The sequence below is a fragment of the Pelobates fuscus genome, chromosome 6 (genome assembly GCF_036172605.1).
Source record: "Pelobates fuscus isolate aPelFus1 chromosome 6, aPelFus1.pri, whole genome shotgun sequence".
Lineage (NCBI taxonomy): Eukaryota > Metazoa > Chordata > Amphibia > Anura > Pelobatidae > Pelobates > Pelobates fuscus.
Genome location: NC_086322.1, coordinates 38,980,192 through 39,002,141, shown reverse-complemented (window position 1 = coordinate 39,002,141; position 21,950 = coordinate 38,980,192). Strand labels below are relative to the sequence as shown.

General features: G+C 38.8%; 1 protein-coding gene across 4 annotated transcripts in view; it reads right to left on the bottom strand.

The window, feature by feature from the left end:
- CTNNA2 (catenin alpha 2) overlaps positions 1-21,950 on the bottom strand; it is a 1,421,691-nt gene that overhangs the window by 1,072,381 nt on the left and 327,360 nt on the right. For all 4 annotated transcript variants that reach the window (XM_063457611.1, XM_063457613.1, XM_063457612.1 and 1 more), the window contains exons 5-6: positions 20,647-20,766; positions 18,703-18,969 (exon numbers count right to left, since the gene is read on the bottom strand). In XM_063457611.1, coding sequence (XP_063313681.1) covers positions 18,703-18,969; positions 20,647-20,766 — 387 coding nt within the window. The remainder of the gene's footprint in view (positions 1-18,702; positions 18,970-20,646; positions 20,767-21,950) is intronic.

Here is a 21,950-nt window from a genome sequence, read left to right as displayed (position 1 = left end):
TACATCTAATTAAGTTGTGACATGCTTGTGTATAATACCTGCATCTAACTACTACCCTTACACCAACCAAAGTTGAGACCCTATTGTAATTCTATGCTTTATCATTTCTATTGCGGCCTGTAGACTCATATCTGGGACCGGCCAACCACAGTTGAATTTGCTTGCTTAGACTTTTTGACACGGGATAATTTATCCTCCAGCCAAGATATGCGTAATTAGCTAGTTCCCACTCGCTACAAATGTTTGGTTTATTTTACTCGCCTAGCGTGGCACATTTATGAGCCTCTGGACACAACACATGACTTTAGATTCTTCGGTAGAGCGTCGTCAGTCGTATACTCGCTTCTCATACAAACATTAGACAGCCTTTTGGAACCTTAAAAATACATTAAGGGTTAAGTAACTATTGTCAGACACATTCTCTTTCATGACACAGCACCACAGAAAGGTTTACATGTTTATGCTAACTCATGAAATGTCTATTTGTATATTTAACCCTGAGAGCTAACACGGTCCAGAGGCTGCTACCATAGGAGTTCTCACATAGATTGTTATTGCTTGGATAAATCTGCCTAATATATTGGCACTGTTAAGCATTCATTATTCTTGTTATACTAATTTGATCCACTACAGTCAACATACTTGTATTATTATATTGTTTAAATGACGCCAAAAATATATGGCAATCTTTTCTCGGAGTGCAATACATACCTTCTCGTTATCTTTAACCTATGTTAACCCATACTGCCTCCCCTTTTTTATTCTGTATCCCATGACGCATATGCCATAATAAAAGAAAGATTTACAAAAAAAAAACTTTTCCCTATGGTTTATAGGACCTGAACAAATATTCTGCCCAAAATCATAGATAAACTCGACACTACTATATATGTTTCTATTTATTATCTATTCCATACTTTTCACAGCATACACACATCAATGCAGTCATCTCTTTACTTCAATGGAAACATCTACACTACTCATTTATTTTAAGGGAATAGGAGGAGAGCACAACATGGCTGACTGCAAGACATTTTACAAGTTACTCCATATATCTGGTATTCACTCCCATGTAAACTCACCTCTTCACCTCACCATCTTCATATCTCCTTTTTTTAAAGAGAAATACAAGCATGTTCAGTATCCTCAATATTACTTGTCTCATAATGCATGCAACCGAGTCAACAAATTTATCCTGTACTGACATTTGATATTTGCTTTCTACACAAAATCATTTCCCATAGTCCTTAAACCGACCTACTGGATCTGTTCCTTAGCATCTTACAAATTAAGCAGAGATTAACAAAAACCTAAGAGAGCTGTTGAAGGTGTATGAGAGTACACGTGCATGGGAGCAGGTTTTTGAAAAGGGAAAGAGGAAATTAAATTAATATGGATGTGATTTAACAAATGATGTAAGAATAGTGTGAAAAGTGCAAATTACATGACATGAAGAAAAATGGAAAATGACACCAGGAGTTGACATGTGTCATTGCAAATAAGGGGGCACCTGACATGGAGAAGAAGTTGACAAGTGTCATGGCCACACGGGAATGAAGAAGGGAGTGGGCAAGTGCCATGAGGTTGGATTTGTAATATGTACCGGGGGGGGAGGGGGGAGGGGTAGGGGAATACACATTTAAAACAGAAGGGAAAATGTAAAGTGACAAGGATGAAATCATTACGAAACATACATAGATGGGAGTGTTCCAGTTACAAAGGCAGAAAATAGATGTGATACAGAAATAGAGAAAGTGGGCAGTGGGCACAAAGACAGAAGTAAGATAGCAAGTGACATGTGGAAGACGACAATGAGCAAGTGGCATAGAACCAAAAGGTAGTGGTCATATGAAGTAGGAAAGGTTGTATAAGTGATGAGTGTGTAGCTGTAACAATAATATAGGTGAGTGGGCTAGGTCGAGTTATTCGAGGGCAGTGGGCAAATGAGAGTGAAAGAGGAATAGGAAAATGATGTGAAGAGAAGGGTAGGTAAGTGGTTTGCTTTTAGTTTTAATTGTCTTATACCATGGCTTTAAGGGACTCGGGTACCCTTTACTAGATAAATATAAACAAAATGAGGTTGGAAGGTGTTGGAATGTAGACAGAATATGCAGAGGAATAAAAAAAGAATATGATCTAAAATATAGGATAATGATAGAAAATATAGGACAAATACAGAATTAAACTGACATAGGATGACATATGATATAAAACAGGACCAATATCAAAGGGAAATTGATTTGCACAGCAATTCATATTGAGTTGTGTGTTGTAAACATCTTGAATAAGATAGCAAGTAAATGTGACATTGATAGCCTATCAATGTCAGGAAAAATATAGGTGTGCTCTCTGCTTTCTCGTCATTAAAGGGAGTCTTGGGCCAACATTGGTTGGAACTCAATAGTCTAGGACATAGTTATAGGCTGGCATTGTAGTCTATTCGGAATCAATATATTTTCCGATACCTGGCCAATTATAATTTAGGAAAAGATTTACAAACAGAATATAGGAGGCGCTCAAGAATGTACGATAAGGTGCAGCTAATTCACCCAAGTATATTTGTCACTCAATATACTTAAAAGTGTAAAACAGTATAAAACCAAAACAAGGTGATAAGAGCACACACATAAAAAGGATTAATTACCTCACACATGTAAAGAGGATTTATTGCATACATAAAATAAGTGCACAACGCGTTTCAACCCTGTTCAACCCTGTACTTGGGTCTTCCTCACGTGTTAATACAACTTCTATCAGTAAAAACATTCTTTATATACATATACATATTGTAAACAATTAAAAACACATGTTTAGAAAAAACACTAAATTAATTGATTAGAATATGTATATGTGTATAAAGAATGTTTTTACTGATAGAAGTTGTATTAGCACCTGAGAAAGACCCAAGTACAGGGTTGAAACGCGTGGTACACTTATTTTATGTATGCAATACATCTCTTTACACATCTACTTCTTTTGGAGTTCCTGCTTCCAGCTATTCAGCATCTTCTGGGACCCCAACTGCTAGAGGAATTTATTTATATGCTTCATAAGTCCAGAGCCAACTTTGATGGGCTCAGAAAATTGTGAGTGTTCTGAATTCTAAATCTTACTCACGATTTATCCTGACAGATTACACTATGTTGTGTCCTATCTCTGTTTTTATATAGGATTAATATATTTATATATCTCAGTTAAGAAGAGACTATATGTGAGGTAATTAATCATTTTAATGTGTGTGCGCTTATTATCTTGTTTATGTTTTATATATTTTAGCATTTTTTCAGTTACTCCTTGGTTTGTAGTGTAGTTTTATGCCAGTTCAGTTTAGGGAGAATGCAATGAAAAGGGTGACTGGAGAATGTAATAAAACACTAATACTATATAACATTATAAAGCCAGGATGGATAGATTTAGCTTTCCTTCATTTTAAAAGTATGTCCTGGGGTCTTGATGTTATTATCCAGAATAATATCCTATATCAAGCAATTTCTAAACTCATTAGTCGGTATACTCCATTCATCAAATGGAATAGGTAAGTACTAAGGGAAAAATCGTGTACCATTACCTGAAAAGGTTTCCATTAAAAAAAAACAAAATACATAACCTTTAAGGCTTTAATATTATGCTGCAGAAAGGTCTAGGTGCAGTTATTGAGCAGGGTACTAATCAGTTTCCTATGCTTAAAGATGGTGTTTCAATGTGTATAGCTTGAAAAATGAAGTTGATTAACGGGACAAAAATGGGGTACTTTTCTTATTGGTATTTTTATTTTATTTATTTTTTTAAGAATTATACAATTTGGGCTTCCATCAAATATAATACATTTTATTCTGTCACATTTGACATATGAACATTTTATTTAAACTAATAAAAGTGATTTATTATACTTCTATTTAGTTATATTTGTCATATTTATTAAGATGCAATGGGAATTCTCTGAATTTATAAAGCAGTTAGAGAACTTTTTTTTTTTTTTTTTGGTGTCTAAACATGAGTTATGCAAGACAAGGTGGCATTGACATTGGTTAACATAATAGATTAGCATAATAGCTTTAACAGAAGATGCTTATAGTTAGTTTGATAACCTGCATTGATTTAAGTAGGCATGCTGGTTTTCATACAAGACTGACCTGCTAGGTTATACAGGACTTACATAGGTAAGTATAGTTACTCGTTTAGTAATAAAGGTCATGCTAATTTATGGTAGTCAAACACTAGTAGTAACAACTTATTTCAACTTTTAGTTAGCTTATAAAATATATGTGTGTGTTAGTAGGGGATGTGTGTGCTTGTACAACGATTGACTCTTAAGTGTGGGAGCCACTGGGTACTTGTTTGCAGATTATGTGTATATAGGTTGTTTTCATACAGGAATAATTGCTATGCATGGTTTTAGTTGGTTGTGTGCAGTGGGTATCATGCTAAATTAATACGACTGGTTTATTCATCTATTGTAGTGAATATAGAGTGCAGTTAAAATGGAAAAAATGAAAAAAAAAATGAAAAATGGGAGCACAATGTCCATTGAGATCTGTTGCAGTCCCAGGCTGGTTGTGTCAATTGTGTGGCTGCTAAGGGCTGAGTGTGAAAGGTAGAGACCACCAAGTCCAGCAACATTACCCTGGGGTGACATTTCTGTCAGGGAGCATATTTAGGAGGGGTGGTTCAACCGATGCCTACAGTTGGCTGGCTGTCACCTCCTGAGATCAGGGGTCTGCCACTCCGCAGGTTAGGGCCGCTCCGGTCCCGGGCGCCCATGTGTTCTTGGACCACGGTATCTGTACTGTCATCCAGTACTGTCGGGTATTGTCCCTTGGGCCTCGGCTGTGCTCTGGGTCTGCGTTGCCATGCGTGTGTTCTCCACCGGAGTGGGTCGTGGGTAGGTTTGTTGCTCCCACCCGAGTGCCGTGCTGAGAGGCTGCAGCGAGGTCGTGGGGTGGGTGGTCCATGTTGGCGTGCGGCTGTGCTGTGAGGCATCGGGAGAGTCCTGCGGCGGGCCCGTCTGCAGGATGGATGCAGCTTCGTGTGGGCGCTGGATCTGTAAGTTGCCACTGCTGCCTCCTTCCCCTTCGTGGTAGTTATAGCAGGGTGGGTGGCTTTGTGCTCCATGCGCTGCCAGAATTCACGGCATATCTGGTCGAATCGGGCTTCGAAGTGCACTCTCCAGGTCTGGATTGTGGGGCATGCTTGATACTGCATGAGTTGTGGTTCGGCGGCCATTTTTGTCCCGAACTGCGATCTCCGCTCCGGTAAATCAGCCTCTTGAGGCATGTTAGAGGGATTCCCCAGTGGGGACCGGGATGACCCCCACCGGTCCAAAGGGGGGGGATGCGGGACTCCAGGGGAGCTGTTGCTTGTAGCGGTCCCCAGGGCGGGAGATCGGACGCCTCTCCCAGCCACTAGGCCGCTTTCCTTGCTAGGCCGCATCTGTGGAGCGTGGGTTTCTCAGCCGGATTGCACAAAACGGGTATCCACAAGCCCCCACTCGATCCAGCGGTGTATTATCAGAGAGCTGGACAGTTTTAGTCGATATCTTGGTAAAAATAAGTCAAGTTTGAGCCCGTTTGTGTCGGAACTCGCTGTGCACACGTCTTGCCCCGCCCCCCGCAGTTAGTGAACTTCACTGCTACAATATCGCCCTGCCTAAATACCCATGTAGTGATTCTGGTGTATTGCACAATCTGCTTGATTTAGAAAGTCTTATCTCCTGCTCTGTAAATGGGCTGCTAGAGCCTGTGGGTGCCTAAAGTCAAATTAACCTCTTAATGCCAATGAGCTTGCTGGGCTATCCTGTAAAAAGAAGGCTTTGATGTCGTAGGGTGTTTAGCATGCCTTACCCTCCACGGTGATCACAATCAGTAACCAGCGAGGCAATCCCACTGCAGCAAATGTCATTTATTTGATATATATATATATATATATATATATATATATATATATATATATATATACATACACAGACACATCAAAATACACTTATTCTCATTCCTAGGCTGCCATACAATCTAAAAGGCAACATAGGCCCAGCAAACCAATCTGGAGAATTGCAATGTGAAAAACTAAAAAGGGGAAAGCCCTATATTTGAGCCTGTAACTGTCCAAAACCCCATACAACCTGGACATGGGGGTGCTGTTGTATTTGTGAGAAATCACTAAACACAAATATGAGTGTGTCGCAGAAGTAAAACGTATAGTGTGATGATACCATCAGTGAAAGTGCAGTTTTTGTAAGGAAAAAAAAAATATTAAAGGGAAACTCCAGTGCCAGGAAAACAATCCGTTTTCCTGGCACTGCAGGTCCCCTCTCCCTCCCACCGCCCAATCCCCAGTTGCTGAAGGGGTGAAAACCCCTTCAAAAACTTACCTGAGGCAGCGACGATGTCCCAGGTCGCGGCTTCCTCCTCCGCTGCCACTCCTCCTTTGCATTGCGTCAGCCGGTGGGCGAGAGTGATCCCGCCCACCGGCCGGGGAGACCTAATGCACATGCACGGAAATGCGAATTAGCGCTCCCCATAGGAAAGCATTGAAAATGCATTTCAATGCTTTCCTATGGGGAAATGACCGACGCTGGAGGTCCTCACATAGCGTGAGGACGTCCAGCGATGCTCTAGCACAGGTTTCCTGTGCTAGAAACCAGGAAGTGCCCTCTAGTAGCTGTCTAGTAGGGCAGAAGTGGTCTGGGTGCCTGGAGTGTCCCTTTAACAATAACAATGGCCAGGGTTTGTGACTACTACAAATACACTGGACTTACCCTATTTCGAATACCCTGTGTTGACTTCTTTTACAAATAGTGTGCTATAACAGTGGTAATTTTCAATCCTGGGTTGCCACACAGTCTCAAAGGCAACCTAGGCCCAGCAAGCCAATCTGGCAAATTTTAATGTGTAAAAACTGAAATGAAAAAGCACTATATTTGACCCTATAAGTTTCCAGAACACTATTCAACGTGTATGTGGGAGGCATCCTTGTATTCTTGGGACATCACAGCTAACAACTGTGTGTGTTTTGTTAAAGTAAATGCTAACAGACAGATTACATTTACAGTTAAAATTCCACAAAGAACATGGAAAACAATATTTCTTAATTTCTCACACATTTAGATTTTATTTATATTAAACTATGTTCAATATATAAATATCTAATGTGAAATGAAAGCCCCGTTTCTCCTGAACAATTTGATATATACTAAGTGTTGGAACACTTAATATGAAAGAGGTAAATTATGGTTGAACAGACATGTAGCTCAAATTCTAGGTTTCGTTATGGCTCTGTCCTTAAGGGGTAAACTGAGTAGGAGATTTAAATTGTCTAACGTAAACACACTGTGCTGATTGAAAATAAAACCATTTTTTCATGTAAGGTTTGTGAGCCACAGGCAGTAGAGGTGTGGCTAGACAGAAACAAAAGTTATTTAACTCCTAAATGGCAGAGAATTGAGCAGTGAGACCCCAGGGACATGATGTGTACACCTATATCTGTGCGCCTATAGCACAATTTGCCGCCTTTGGGGTTTATTTTTTCTTTGGATATAATACAATAAATATTAAATTTTAATTCACCCGAGCTCTATGTATTTTTGTACATTGGTTTCTATCCCTGGCCTGATCAGTTATCGGCAGGGTCGGACTCGGAAAACAAACAAACAAACAAACAAAAACAATTAAGAGGCAGTAGGATTAGGATAGCAAGGGAATAGTTTTACAGCACAGGTAGCAACATGATATTACCGGGCATTTTCAAGTTAAACTTCCGAAAATAATTATTAACCATGCCCCCACTGAGCATAGGCAAGGATCACAGGAGAGGGTTACAGGAATGTTCTCTATACTATACTCATACCTCCAACTCACAACTAAGGTGCCTACCGCTTTATCCATAACCTCCCACACTCACTGGCCATGGGTGGGTAGTGAGAGACCATTGCCTATTAATGATTACCATCCAATAGAGTTAACATATGAGTAGCCACAGACTTCACAATGGTTTATTTATAAAACATCCTCTCATCAGCCAAAAGAACAGTGTTAGGAGAAATCTGTCACCTCCTTATTAGGTCTCCTTACACCCCTCTCCCTCAAACTCTGAGGGTATGGTCGATTAATGGTTAATTAGTTGGCAAACCCACAACCAGAGTATATTGGGTGGGGAGTAGGTGAAGTATTTTTGCTAGTTATATGGAGGTGATTTTGGTAGCACTGTCAGATAGTAGTTGGCTTCTGTGTCAGCTAGCTAATAGTAGTTGGCATAGTCATGGGGTGTTATGAGGGTAGAGGAAGGACCATTCTTCTGTGTTACTGCTGGTTTATGGGAGTCTAGAAAGACACAAGTTTTTTAGAACATCTTGTATAGAAATTCGAGGTTTGATATGTATATGTAAATTCTTTACATTGTTTATTGCGGACACCAGATTATACCCAATGAGACGTGCTTATTCGGTGATAATCATTTTTGTTACCTTTTTTTTTTTTTTTTCTAACAGCACAAGAACATAGTAATATAAACATCTAAAAATATATGGTATGTGTGCATTATGTGATATGGGATTCCTGAATAATATATGATTCCACTAAGGTACCACCTGTGCCTTACTTGGACACTCACCAATAAATAATGTGTTTTGGAGAGTAGATAACAAAGACAATTTTTAAAGTGCTGCAAGATAAATTCTAAAATTTTGACATTCAATAAATCGAGCCTATAAAAAGCTCAAGTATTCTTTTATTTTTACGATGTTAAATAACAAGCAAGATGTCTCCTAGCTGAGCAAAGCACTTAACTGATGCAGTTGCTTGAATGCTCCCATGATAAAATCCAGAGAGGACAACGATATAAAACAATTAACAACCAACTAAATGATCAAACTACCAATTACTTTTTAATCAAGAAGATAAGAGTAGCTTCCATAAAAGCTCACAAAAATACTGTGAATTTTATCTTACATTTGCTAACAATGTTACAAACTATAGAGAGCTATATAATTTAATGGGATAAGAAGCCTCATAAAGCCAATTTGATAAAGGCACAAAATGTTGCTTTGTGCATACATTACAGTAGGACAGAGGTTCCGAACAAAGTCCTTGAGGCAAACCAGAAACTTGACATTTCCCAAATACGTTCCAATGGGGATACACAAACTTGGACTCATGGTGTCTTCTCTAAGTATCACTGCAGAAGCTTATGTTTGCAAGAATAATTTGCTTGTTTACCAACCATGCAAGCTTTCACTGTTCCCTGTCCTATATAAAATATAGCTTGGTCCAATCATAAGATCTTGACTTTGAACAGGTGCTCCTGGGAAAATGTTTTAGATATGAGGGTGAAACCTAATGATCAGTTTTGGGGAAATGTTCTTAAAGTGACCAAGAAACCATCGTTCTTTATCCATAACTAGGGTTGACAAAACACAAGTGTGCAGGGAAATTTAGATCATGTCAGAAATATCCAATTTGTGGCAAAAGTCAAGATTTAGACATTCACTTGGCCTAATCAGATAAACAAAAAGTTTAAATAATCCAAAATTCGTCCATGAACAGATTCAGCTTGGACAATTTTCATCCACATGAATGATTCAGAAATATGTGACGGACAATCAAAAAAAAGTGTACAAAAATGGCTTAATCCGTTTACTGCAAAATATACACAAAATCTATATATAAAATTATATATATATATATATTTTTTTTAAGTACAGTGAGAAGAAGTAACCAAGAAGGGAAAAAGGAGAAGCCATATTTTTTTTTTTTAAATGTATATTATAATTATATAATTTTTAAATATATAAATACATATTTGTTTTACTGCTTCTTTTTTCCTCTCTATTGTCACGTCTCAATTGGTCTGTGAATAAAATCAACATTTTGTGACTGTCCCCTAACCATCAATCATTTTTTCCCGATCACTGACGGAATTCCAAATCACAAAACAAATTAACTTGCTTGTCCATAATCCAGTCCATTTGTTTGGGATATATCTACATGGCACTCCATGTTACAGAATTTGAATGACCTGCGATCACCCAAAATGCGGATAAATCCCAGTGCACTGAATGCACAAGTCTACTTGCTTTTCACATAGACATTTCGAGACATATTTTCCATACGACAAAATATCATGAGAAATGCTACCCCTGATCTGTCAAAAATATATTTATCGCACTTCTTAAGGAAAAGATGAAAAGGAAACATAAAACGCAGAGAGCAAAAAGCATGCAAAAACAGTATAGATCAAGTTATTGCTTATAGTTAAGGCCTGTGCTATGTGCCAGACAACAATTATAACACACAATTACATTAAGTGAGTAATTTACTTACAAACTTAAATGTCAAACAATATCCGTAAAACTGCACAGAATTTAAAATGCACATTACATAAAAAGTGCTTACAGACCTAAATTGAGCTATAAAACAGGAACACTTGTAAATAAATATATTCTTTATGACTGTATTTGATAACACGAGTAAAGAACATTGCAGTTTCCATTTTCTCTGACATAAATAAGAATATATATATTTGTTACAAAACCCACTATTCTGCCTGTGTCCAAGATTTCCTCCTCCTAAGTTCAGTACTATGTTCCCGAACCCCATTCATGTTTTCCCTGTTTGGCAGCTACCATCTCCTGAACACCGACCACCCCAGGCTCATTAAACATTAAAGAAACCACAGAATTAAGTGCCCTCCCTGTGTGGCCGCTGTTTGTATAACTGAATGCCACATGCTGGAGAAAACGACGGCCATCTTGTCGCACAAACGCAAGCAGCGGGACCAGGTCGTCGAATGTCTGGAACTAAAAGTTGGACACTCGACCACATGAATACCGGTGAAAGTATATGAACGTCTGCTTCTTTCCCCGACAAGCTAGGAGAGCACTGTTTGGTAGGTTTGTTTGCACGAACAAGGTGACCAAATGCTACCTATGAGCCAGGGGAACAGTTCGTCTTTTTGTGCATTTTGGAACTCCCAAAATTGAATGATCACTATGCCTGAAACTCTGGAATTGATTTGGGCAGAGGCCTCATGTGCGGTTGGTCAATACTTTACCACGGTGATGATTCGGCTGTATTCATGGGATCTGAGTTCTATTTGGACAACTTGGGCGCTCAGATCCAGGCTATCCAGGTATATAATATTTGTGGGGGTTCCTATATGTGTTATATGTATTTGTATGTATTTTTAATAGTTTCTGTTTTTATGCCTAGTCGTGCTGACACAGAAATTCATGGTGATGTTGGAGTGTTTTGGGCGTGTTTGACTGTTTCCCTGTTGTGTATATAAGTGAGCCATCTGGCCATAATAAAACCAGTCTTCTTGTACCCTTCATCAAGTCTAGGCTGATGTTTGGGTATACGAAAAATATAATCCCTGCTTCACTTGGGAGTTGGGAGAACTACAGCGGATATACTCAGTCGGAGTGCAAGGGATTCTTTACAATATTTGATTACCATCCTCGATTAAAGGAACACACCAAGCACCCTAACCACTACAGTGTGATACCGGATATCTCACACTCAGTTTACTGATCTCTGCCTCCCTGGTGCAAGTCGGAAGCTTGTGCTACAAGTCCTGCAGTGTAGAGCCAGCTTATTGGTTAATAGTGTCAGCTCATTACTCTAAGCCAATGAGCTAAGCTCTGCACTGCCATGGAGAAGCAGGTTGCAGCACCTGGGGAACCCAGATAAGAAGCATGCTGTAATGGTTATGGTGATTGGAGTGTTCCTTTAACAAGTGAATCTCTAAATTCTATAAATTATGTCCTAATGATTCACCTAATAGAGCCAGGGCCGCCACCAGCAGTTTTGGGGCCCCTAACTGAGCTCAGGGTCTGGGCCCCTGGGGGCCCGCCTCCAAAACCGCCCACAGAGACCACCTCCAAACACATTCACTGATACAAAAGGACACAGATACACACACACACTGATACATACTAACAGACACACATACTGATACGCATATAGGCATACATACTGACACACACATACTGAGACATACACACATATACAGACACACAGGCATACATAGTGACAGACACATACTAACATACATACAGACACACATGCATAAGGACATACAGACATTCATACTGACATACACACATTCATACTGACATGCAGACATATATACACTGACATTCATACACACATAATGACATGCATACAGATAGACATACATGCATACATACATACATTCATACAGACACTGACATCCATACATACACACATTCATAATGACATGTAGACATACATTCATACTGGCATACATACATTCATACAAACAAACAGACATACACACATTCATAATGACATGTAGACATACATACACTGACATTCATACACACATAATGACATGCATACAGATAGACATACATGCATACAGACATGCATACAGATATACATACAGACATACATAGTTACATACATACATTCATACTGGCATACATACATTCATACAGACACTGATATCCATACATACACACATTCATAATGACATGCAGACATACATACACTGACATTCATACACACATAATGACATGCATACAGATAGACATACATGCATACAGACATACATACACACATTCATAATGACATACATACACACATTCATAATGACATGCAGACATACATAAACTGACATTCATACACACATAATGACATGCAGACATACACACAGACAGACATACATACAGACAAACACACACACACACAGATATACATACACACAGACATACAGACAGACAAACACACACACACACACACACAGACACACACACACACACACACAGACATACACACAGACAGACAGACATACACACAGACAGACAGACATACACACAGACAGACAGACAGACATACATACAGATATACATACAGACAGACAGACATACACACAGACATACACACAGACACACAGACATACATACACACAGACATACATACATACACAGACAGATATACATACACACAGACAGATATACATACACAGACAGATATACATACACACAGACAGATATACATACACACACATATATACATACACACACACATATATACATACAGACAGACATACACACAGACAGACATACATACACAGACAGACACACAGAGAGACATACATACACACCAACAGACAGACATACACACAGACAGACATACACACAGACAGACATACACACAGACAGACAGACAGACATACACACAGACAGACATGCATACACACATACATACATACAGACAACCATACACACAGACAGACATACATACACACAGACAGACATACACACAGACAGACATACACACAGACAGACATACACACAGACAGACATACACACAGACAGACATACAGACAGACAGACATACAGACATAAACACAGACAGACATACACACAGACAGACATACACACATACATACATACATACACACAGACTTACATACATACATACACACATACATACATACATACATACACACAGCTCATTTTCCAGCCACCCTCCTGTTTCTTACATTGTCTTTGCAGGAGGGTGGCTGGCTGGGGCTGATGGGACTGGCAGTCAGCTGGCTCTCCCTCTTCATGTCTTCAAGTGACCACTTCCTCCCAGCAGCACTTGCGCTGCGGCGGCATTTTTTTTTTTTAAAGGGGCCCGGTCGCGCTATACCACGGCCGCAGCGCTGACCGGGCCGCAGCGCTGACCACAGGGCCGCCGGGCCCGTGACAACCGTTATGGTTGTCACCCCCTGATGGCAGCCCTGAATAGAGCAGTAGGCAACTTTCTGCACTTCAGATGTTGTGGACTACATCTCGCATGATGCTCTTAAAACCATAATGCTGGCAAAATATCAGGGGAGATGTAGTACTCAACATCTGGAGTGTCGAAGGTTACTCATCCCTGACCCAAGACATTAGTTTCTTATGTTAAAAGAAGTGCAGTCCAATTTCTTATTTTCTTCTTATTTTCTGTCTTGTAAGAATAAAGAGACCTAAACACAAACAATTTATAAAACCAAAAATAATAATAAATCATTTCAAATCAACTTGGAGGTATGGTAAGTTGCTAGGGCAACTCAGAAAACAACTTAACAAGAGACACTTATGCATTAAAACGTTTTGAGCAAGATCAAAATAGTTTATAAGGTCTGTATGGCATTCATGCACACCAAACCTTCAGAGCTTGTAAAAAGAGATATACCAGTGTACATCCCAAAGAAAGACTTATTTAGGATGGTTGTTATATGTTTTTGGCATGCTGGATAGGCTACATCTGGGACCAAATACTAAGATAACAGGATATGGGGACAGGAAGCCTAAATGTGTGATATTTTGTGGAATTACATGAAATTACAAATAGCTTACAGAAAATTGTTCGATTTTTTTTTTGTTTGTTTTTCCAGTTGATTCAATAATCTACACTGAACAAATTAAAACAATTCAGAGGACGGCTTATGGTAGAGAAAGGAACATTCAATTCACGGGCAATCGCTCTGGTGGACATTCCTGCAGTCAGAATGCCAATTGCACTCTCCCTCAAAACTTGCAACATCTGTGACATTGTGCTGTGTGATAAAACAGCACATTTTAGAGTGGCCTTTTATGGTGGCCAGCCTAAGGCACACCTGTGCAATAATCATGCTGTCTAATCAGCATCTTGATATGCCACACCTGTGAGGTGGATGGATTATCTCGGCAAAGGAGAAGTGCTCACTAACAGATTTAGACAGATTTGTGAACAATATTCGAGAGAAATAGGCCTTTTGTGTACATAGAAAAAGTCTTAGATCTTTGAGTTCAGCTCATGAAAAATGGAGGCATAAACAAAAGTGTTGCGTTTATAATTTTGTTTAGTGCAATTAAAATGAAAAGGTAATAAAATTACAATATTACAAATTTTACTATAAATGTAGTGCAACGAATGGCTTGCCAAATATAGGGATGTGTCTTCCTGGGTGAAAAGATCCTCTGCAATTTATATTAACAGTTATGTGCATACCTATCTATATAGAGAGAGGTAACTGGTCTAAAATGTATATTATGCAATATAGTTATTGGCCACAAGGTGGAGACCTTTGATTAAACATTGAAGCCAATGTCATGCATTCTATATTAAGTTGCCAGTTTCATTCACTATTTATGCTTACGGAATGAATACGTTTGTTTTCTAGTGGACCTTGTGGAATTAGCACGTTTTCTCAGTAAAGGGAAACCATCAGAATCAAGGGGTTTTTATTAAAATAGATGTCAACCTGGGTATTATTTTGCATATGCAAGTATTGCAGGTAATGTCAAGACTTAGTAGACCCCTTAAATATACAGTTGTTGCATTTAGCATTCCATACGCATCTACACACAACTGTGGAGATCTACAATTACAATGTTTCTGTCTCAACATGACTTGACTCATTACAAGTGTTTGATAGATGGGTTATATAGAAGGAGAAGTAAAATAAAATAAAAAAATCTTCTTCTTCTTTTTATTATTTATAAAGCGCCAACAAGTTCTGTAGCGCTGTACAATGTGTGGACTAACAGACATGTATTTGTAACCAGACAAGTTTGACGCACAGAAACAGAGGGTTTAAGAACTCAATGAAGGCATCTGCCCAACAAATCAGTAATAACGGCTTACTATCCAATGCATTGCACTGACGGTTAAGGACTTGTAACATGAAAAACGCATGTCAAAATTAAAGGACTGTCTGTAGACAGCCACTAGAGGTGGAGTTAAGCTTATCAAAAACTGCTATCATTACAATTGCAGGGTTAAGGCAGTGTTAATATTGGCGACATATTTCAATTTAGTTTTAGTCATAGTATTTTGATTAAAAAGCCATTTTAGTTTAAGTCGTATTTTAATCTGAATTGCTTTAGTTTTAGTTGACAAATCTCCACTAGATTTCAGTCCACATGATTAAAATCTAATGGGTTAAGTTAAAGCCTCTATCTGTATCTTTTGCCCTTCCACAGCCCCTCTATGTTTCATTGTGTCCTACCAGCCCCTCTTGGTGCCTCTCTCACAAGCCCTGGTATGTCTCTTTTGCTCTTCCCCAGCCCCTCTGTCTTGTTTTGTGTCCTACCAGCCCCTCTATGTGCCTCTCTCCCAAGCCCTGGTCTGTCTATTTTGCCCTTCCTCAGCACTTCTGTGTCTCTTTGTGTCCAACCAGCCCCTCTATGTGCCTCTCTCCCAAGCCCTGGTCTGTCTCGTTTGCCCCTTCCTAAGATCCTCTGTGCAGTGTTAATTTTAGCAGCAAATTGAATTTTGTTTTAGTCTTTAGGCTTTTGTCTTTTGACTAAAAAGCCATTTTAGTTTAAGTCATATTTTAGTCATCTGAATTGTTTTAGTTTTAGTCGACTAAATCTCAAACATTTTATTAGTCTAAAATTTTACTAAAATTGTCGAAAAAAAATTAACACTGGGTTAAGGGACCTGTAAATATGCACCCAGACCTCTTCAATGATGTGAAGTGGTCTGGGTGTAAACAAACAAGTGTATAGACCACCCAGGTGCAGAAATGTAAAATCAATAAAAAGGTAATTACCCCCTTCTAAGTGGTATGGTATACCCAAAGGATTCCTCTCAATCCTCATACATAATTAGAAAATCAAAATATACCACAATATATATGTAGCATCTGGCGTAATGGGAATAGTAGTCCACAGCAACAGCAGGGGTGCACACAATTAGCTGTCTCCCTTTAAAGGGAAACTCCAGGCACCCAAACCACTTCTGCTATTGGAGTGGTCTGGGTGCTAGCTCCCACTACCCTTAACCCTGCAAGTGTAATTATTGCAGTTTTCATAAACTGCAATAATTACCATGCAGGGTTAAGTCCTCCTCTAGTGGCTGTCTATCAGACAGCCACTAGAGGGACTTCCATGTTCTTAGAAAACGAAAAGTGTGTTATACGACGCTGGACGTCCTCACGCTATGTGAGGACCTCCAGCGTCCCCGAAATCCCCATAGGAAAGCATTGAATAATGCTTTCCTAAGGGAAGGTCTAATGCGTGTACGCGGCCATTGCCACGCATGCCCCTGTCGGCTGACATCGGCGTGGAAGGAGAGTAGGCAGAGCCTGACCCAGTGCCGAGGGACATCGGCGCTGGACTCAGGTAAGTCACTGAAGGGGTTTTAATCCCTTCAGCAATTTGGGATGGGGGGGGGGGGGTGGGAGGGAGAGGGGCATTACAGGGTCCTGCAGTGCCAAGAAAACTAATATGTATGGAGAAGCCCTTTAACCTTGCTTCAAATGTCAGAAGCAAAAATCTTCTGAAACAAATTAATTCAAAGCTGATTCAGGTTTGTGAAAAATAAATATAAATTCCCAGAATTAAATCCATCATGTATTTTATGAAATATGTACATTGAAAACAACTTACATAACAGAGGGAGGTACTGACCAGCTGGATATATATTGCACTGGCACTTTATCAATAACTTCTTAATTCTTATTACTTATAAAAATAAACTATTTGGAGAAAAAATATCAGCTCCCACACAACACCTGTGACAGTGTCTGCGGAGGTACAGCTATGACTGCAAAAGCGGTTCTATTTTTGGCAGGTTATGCAAATAACAGATACCAGGAGGTTGTTTAAACTCATAAATGAAAAAAGGAAATTCTATGGAATTTGCACAAATTAAATTACATTCTCATTGTTCCAAACATAGAAATTATGGAGGTCATTCATCAGTTGCTACAAAAAAAAAAAAAAGAATCCATCGGTCACATCATATACCATATATGTAGCAGATGTGATGTAGGTCTGTTTCTTCTTGGTTTGCTAGCCTTAAGGATAATAATAACTTAAGAGTAATCATAATAATGACTTATTGGGTTTATCCCACCACAATGACCATTTCTGCTTTTTGAAGTGATCATTGTGGTAGGAGTCTGGATGTGCAGTATTTCAGCTTGTACCATCACACATCCAGAATAATTGGCACTTGTGTGCCAACAGCAAGTTGCACACCCAGCACACATGACATTGGCATCCCAGAACTCAGTTCCAGACTGCCTAATGTCAATTCTGTGCATAAAATACATCTGTCATTACTGCGCACTGCACACTACTGACAGACATAACAGCTTCTCCATTGCAGGCAGAGTTCTTGTCTCCCCTCACTCTTTCCCTCTCTCCTTCCCCCTCCCTCACTGATGGTAGCCTTCCCTCCTCCCAATCCCATCAGCATGTTTTTTAAATGGGGCTTGTGCAGTCTATTTTAATAGCAACTTAGTCACAAACCCTGGCCAAATTTAGCATTCATATTAGTTTTTTGCATTCTTCACACAAACTGCACTTTCACTGTTGATATCATCGTGATATATTTTACTCTTTTGAAACACTCACATTTGGGTTCAGAAAAGTCTCCCGAGTATAACACTATGTACCCCCCATGTACTGGTTTTCTGGAGTTTTGTATAGTATAGGGCTTGTAATTAAAATTCTCTGGACTTTCTGCCTGGGCTGTCAGGCAGGTCCTTCAAATTGCAATTAATACAATTACTTAATTAGCATTCAACATGGTGGCAAACAAATGTCAGCAGATTTAAAACTACAATTAGTTTTGCTAATGCTTTGTCAGTCTTAAGAAACCTTTACAAGAATTGTAGTTCTGCTACAGCTAGAGGTCTTCCGCTTGTAATCCACTTGCAAACTGTAAAAACACCATGAGGATTTGATATTATTATCTACTTAACATGAAATGCACTTACGTCAAATTCGTTGAGTGCAGCGGCCAGCTCGCCTATGCCAGTGTGCCCCTGTTTCTCATCAGTGGGTGAGGTTGCTTGAGCAGCATTAGAGATGCCAGCGATGGCCTCTTGTACTTGTTTGAATACATAGTCTCTGTTAGCCCGGGTAGCGGCCACGTCGGGGTGGCGGAGGTAGGCTTGCGAGGCGGTGTACAACATGGTGGCATTCTTCTTCAGAGCTCCACGTGCTGCTGCCATTTCATCCCTGCAGTGAGGATCCTTCAACTCCTGCAACATGGATATAATAATAAAAGGGAGCCATCCAGATACTGCATGATATTTATATGATTTCATGATATTATATGACTTTATGGCTCTTTTTTCCAATGTGATCTAAAGTATCAATGTCACTTTGCAGGTTTCGATTTTACATTATTGCTTTTTCTCCTTCTATTTCCTCTTGCTTTAATATTTTAGATATTCACCCTTTTGTAGTTATACATAAGAAAAACTAGAAACTACTTTTACATATGGGGAGGATGACCTTTAACAATTCTTTGGTAATGGACAGAGCTTAGAACAGCTCTGTCACTGTGTAGGTTTTGTTTTTACTTTTATCATTTTATTTATTGTATTTATATTTTTAGTTTTTTTATCCTTAGTTTTTTGATAGTACATAAAAAGAAACAGGATTATATTTTTTTTTATCGGGAAAGTGTATTTTGCCAATTCTTTTACAGTGGGCAGAGCTTAAAGGGACACTAGTCACCGAAAAAACATTAGCTTAACAAATCAATTTTTGTATACAGATCACGCCACCTGCAGTCTCACTGCTCAATTACCTGCCGGTTGACAGTTAAATCATGTTTGTTTCTGTTTATGCAGTCCGAGAGACAACTCCCCTGACTGTGATTGAAACAGCCTGCATTACATTTTTTTTATTCATTTTCAATCAGATGTAACTTACTTTAGATGTTTTTATCTCCTGCTGTGTAAATTAAGCTTTACTTGCATAGCGGAGGCTCATGTAGGGTCTAGCAAGCTATTAACAAAGCAGGAAATAAGATGTTCTAAATTAAACAGAAGTTGCAATAAAGGAAGTGTAAACATTAGATGACTCTTTGCAGGAAGTGTTTAAGGAGGCTGTGCAAGTCACATGCAAGGAGGTGTGCCTAGGGCTGCATGAAGAAAGTGAATTAACTCCTAAATGGCAGAGAATTGAGCAGCGAGAGTACAAGTGCATGCTTTAGACCAGGGGTCCTCAAACTCCGGCCCCCCAGATGTTGCTGAACTACAACTTTAATGATTCTCTGGCTATCAATGTAATTCAAAGAATCATAGGAGTTGTAGTTCAGCGACATCTGGGGGTCCGGAGTTTGAGGACCCATGATTTAGACACTAAAACTGATTCATTAAGCTAAAGTTGTTTTGGTGACTAAGCAAAGTTCCATTTCAGTTGCTAAGCGAATTTGCTGACAATCCATCAGTAAAAAGAATCCCATAAAACGACAAACTGTATACTCCACGGACCGAGGAGAACAAAATAGCTGTGCCCAAATATTGAGAGTCGGCACAAGGGAGAAAACATGATAAATATAGATCGAGGCAAGTGGTAAGGTGGATAGTAGAAGATACAAGGGGTACAAGGAAAATTAAATTGAAAGAAAGAAAAAAGAAAATAAAAACAAAATAACTTTACAGTGCTGCTGTAAATCATGAAAAGTAACCAGTTTGGGATTTGGGAAGTCTGCGAGACGTTATTATTATAAGTTATCACTCTACATATTAATTTTCGGCCAGTATTATGTAACATTACTAAACCAGTATCATGTTTCGCTCCCATACATTGTTTAACAATTTGAAGGATGTTTTGTAACTTTTTTGTTTTTGTTTGTTTTATAATGTTTAAACAACAGAGACGGACCACATAGCGCTGTTTTTGCTGAGTGACAATTGCCAACCTACCTGTTGTCTTCTGGCAGCAACATAGTTTAACTTGACCATTTCTTTGCCGAATTCTTTGAAGCGTTGCGCAAGATCCTGCTCATTGGTGGCATTTTTCACCGTCTCCAGAGCGTCTTCCACCTGATCATAAAAATAATATAAAAATATATATTATAGTGGGAGCAAAATAAAATGTGTACATTGTGTGTACATTACATTTGTATTCTCTTCACTGAAAGTCCTAGGTTTCATTGTCGCTGTTACATGGACTTCATTTGGAATATATCTGACTTAGGGGGTAATTTAATATCAGATGATAGGTGATAACAGCGGCTTTTCAGCTCTCCATAAGCCTTTTAAAATTTCAGAATGAATTCATATAAGCAATTTTAGGCTTATCGGGAGCCAATACATTTTGGATTTAGTATTTTTCGACTTTAGGGTCATTTCAAAAACAAATAACTAAACGCAACCTCTACACAGAGAGAGTGCAGAAGGATTCGTCTAAGTAATAACAAATATGTACAAAGTTTACCTTTATTAAATGTTAAAGAACATATTAAAACACAGTGAAATCAAACAGTGGATAGTGACAAGGCAATGTGGGTGGAAGGATGAAGGTGAACTGGAAATGAGTGGATCAAATTCAGGATAGTCAACTTTAGGGTTAAACCTGTTATAGTCTATTCAATATCTGACTTTAAAAGAATTGGAATTGTAGTGCGTGGTTAGCAAAGCCAATATATTATAACAATAACAAAGAGTTTAAACAGGAAAGGTATATTTAGATATTCTCAGGTTTCCAAGTTCATCCTGGAGAGATTACTTGTGTCCAACATCCAGGGGATCTTACTATAATAAAGTATATTTTAGGCAATAGATAGAGCAGTGTTTGCTTGAGAAGTATACCTCTCTCCAAAAGATCTGTACTTAATTCAAGATTTAATCTTTAGTATATATTAAAACATATGCTTTGTCAGAATTCAATATGTGTAACAATGAGCTTGTATCCTTCTATACGTTTGTATCATATCTTAATCAAAATCTTCTACGCCATTTGTTTATTTTCCACTACAAATATTGAATTTGGCAGTTCAATATCATTTTTCAAGCATTTACCGACCCTGAAATAGGCTTATGAAATTTGACAGCTAAAAGCTGTTGATCAATGGGTTTTTTAATTCATAATGCATGTCACCTAATCAGTGCATGTACATCTACAAAACATTAAGGGCATCTATACTAAACTGTGCATGTATGTCTACAAACAAAACACCAGCACACACATGCTCATCCTTCCTTGTGACGGAGGTCAAGACAATCTG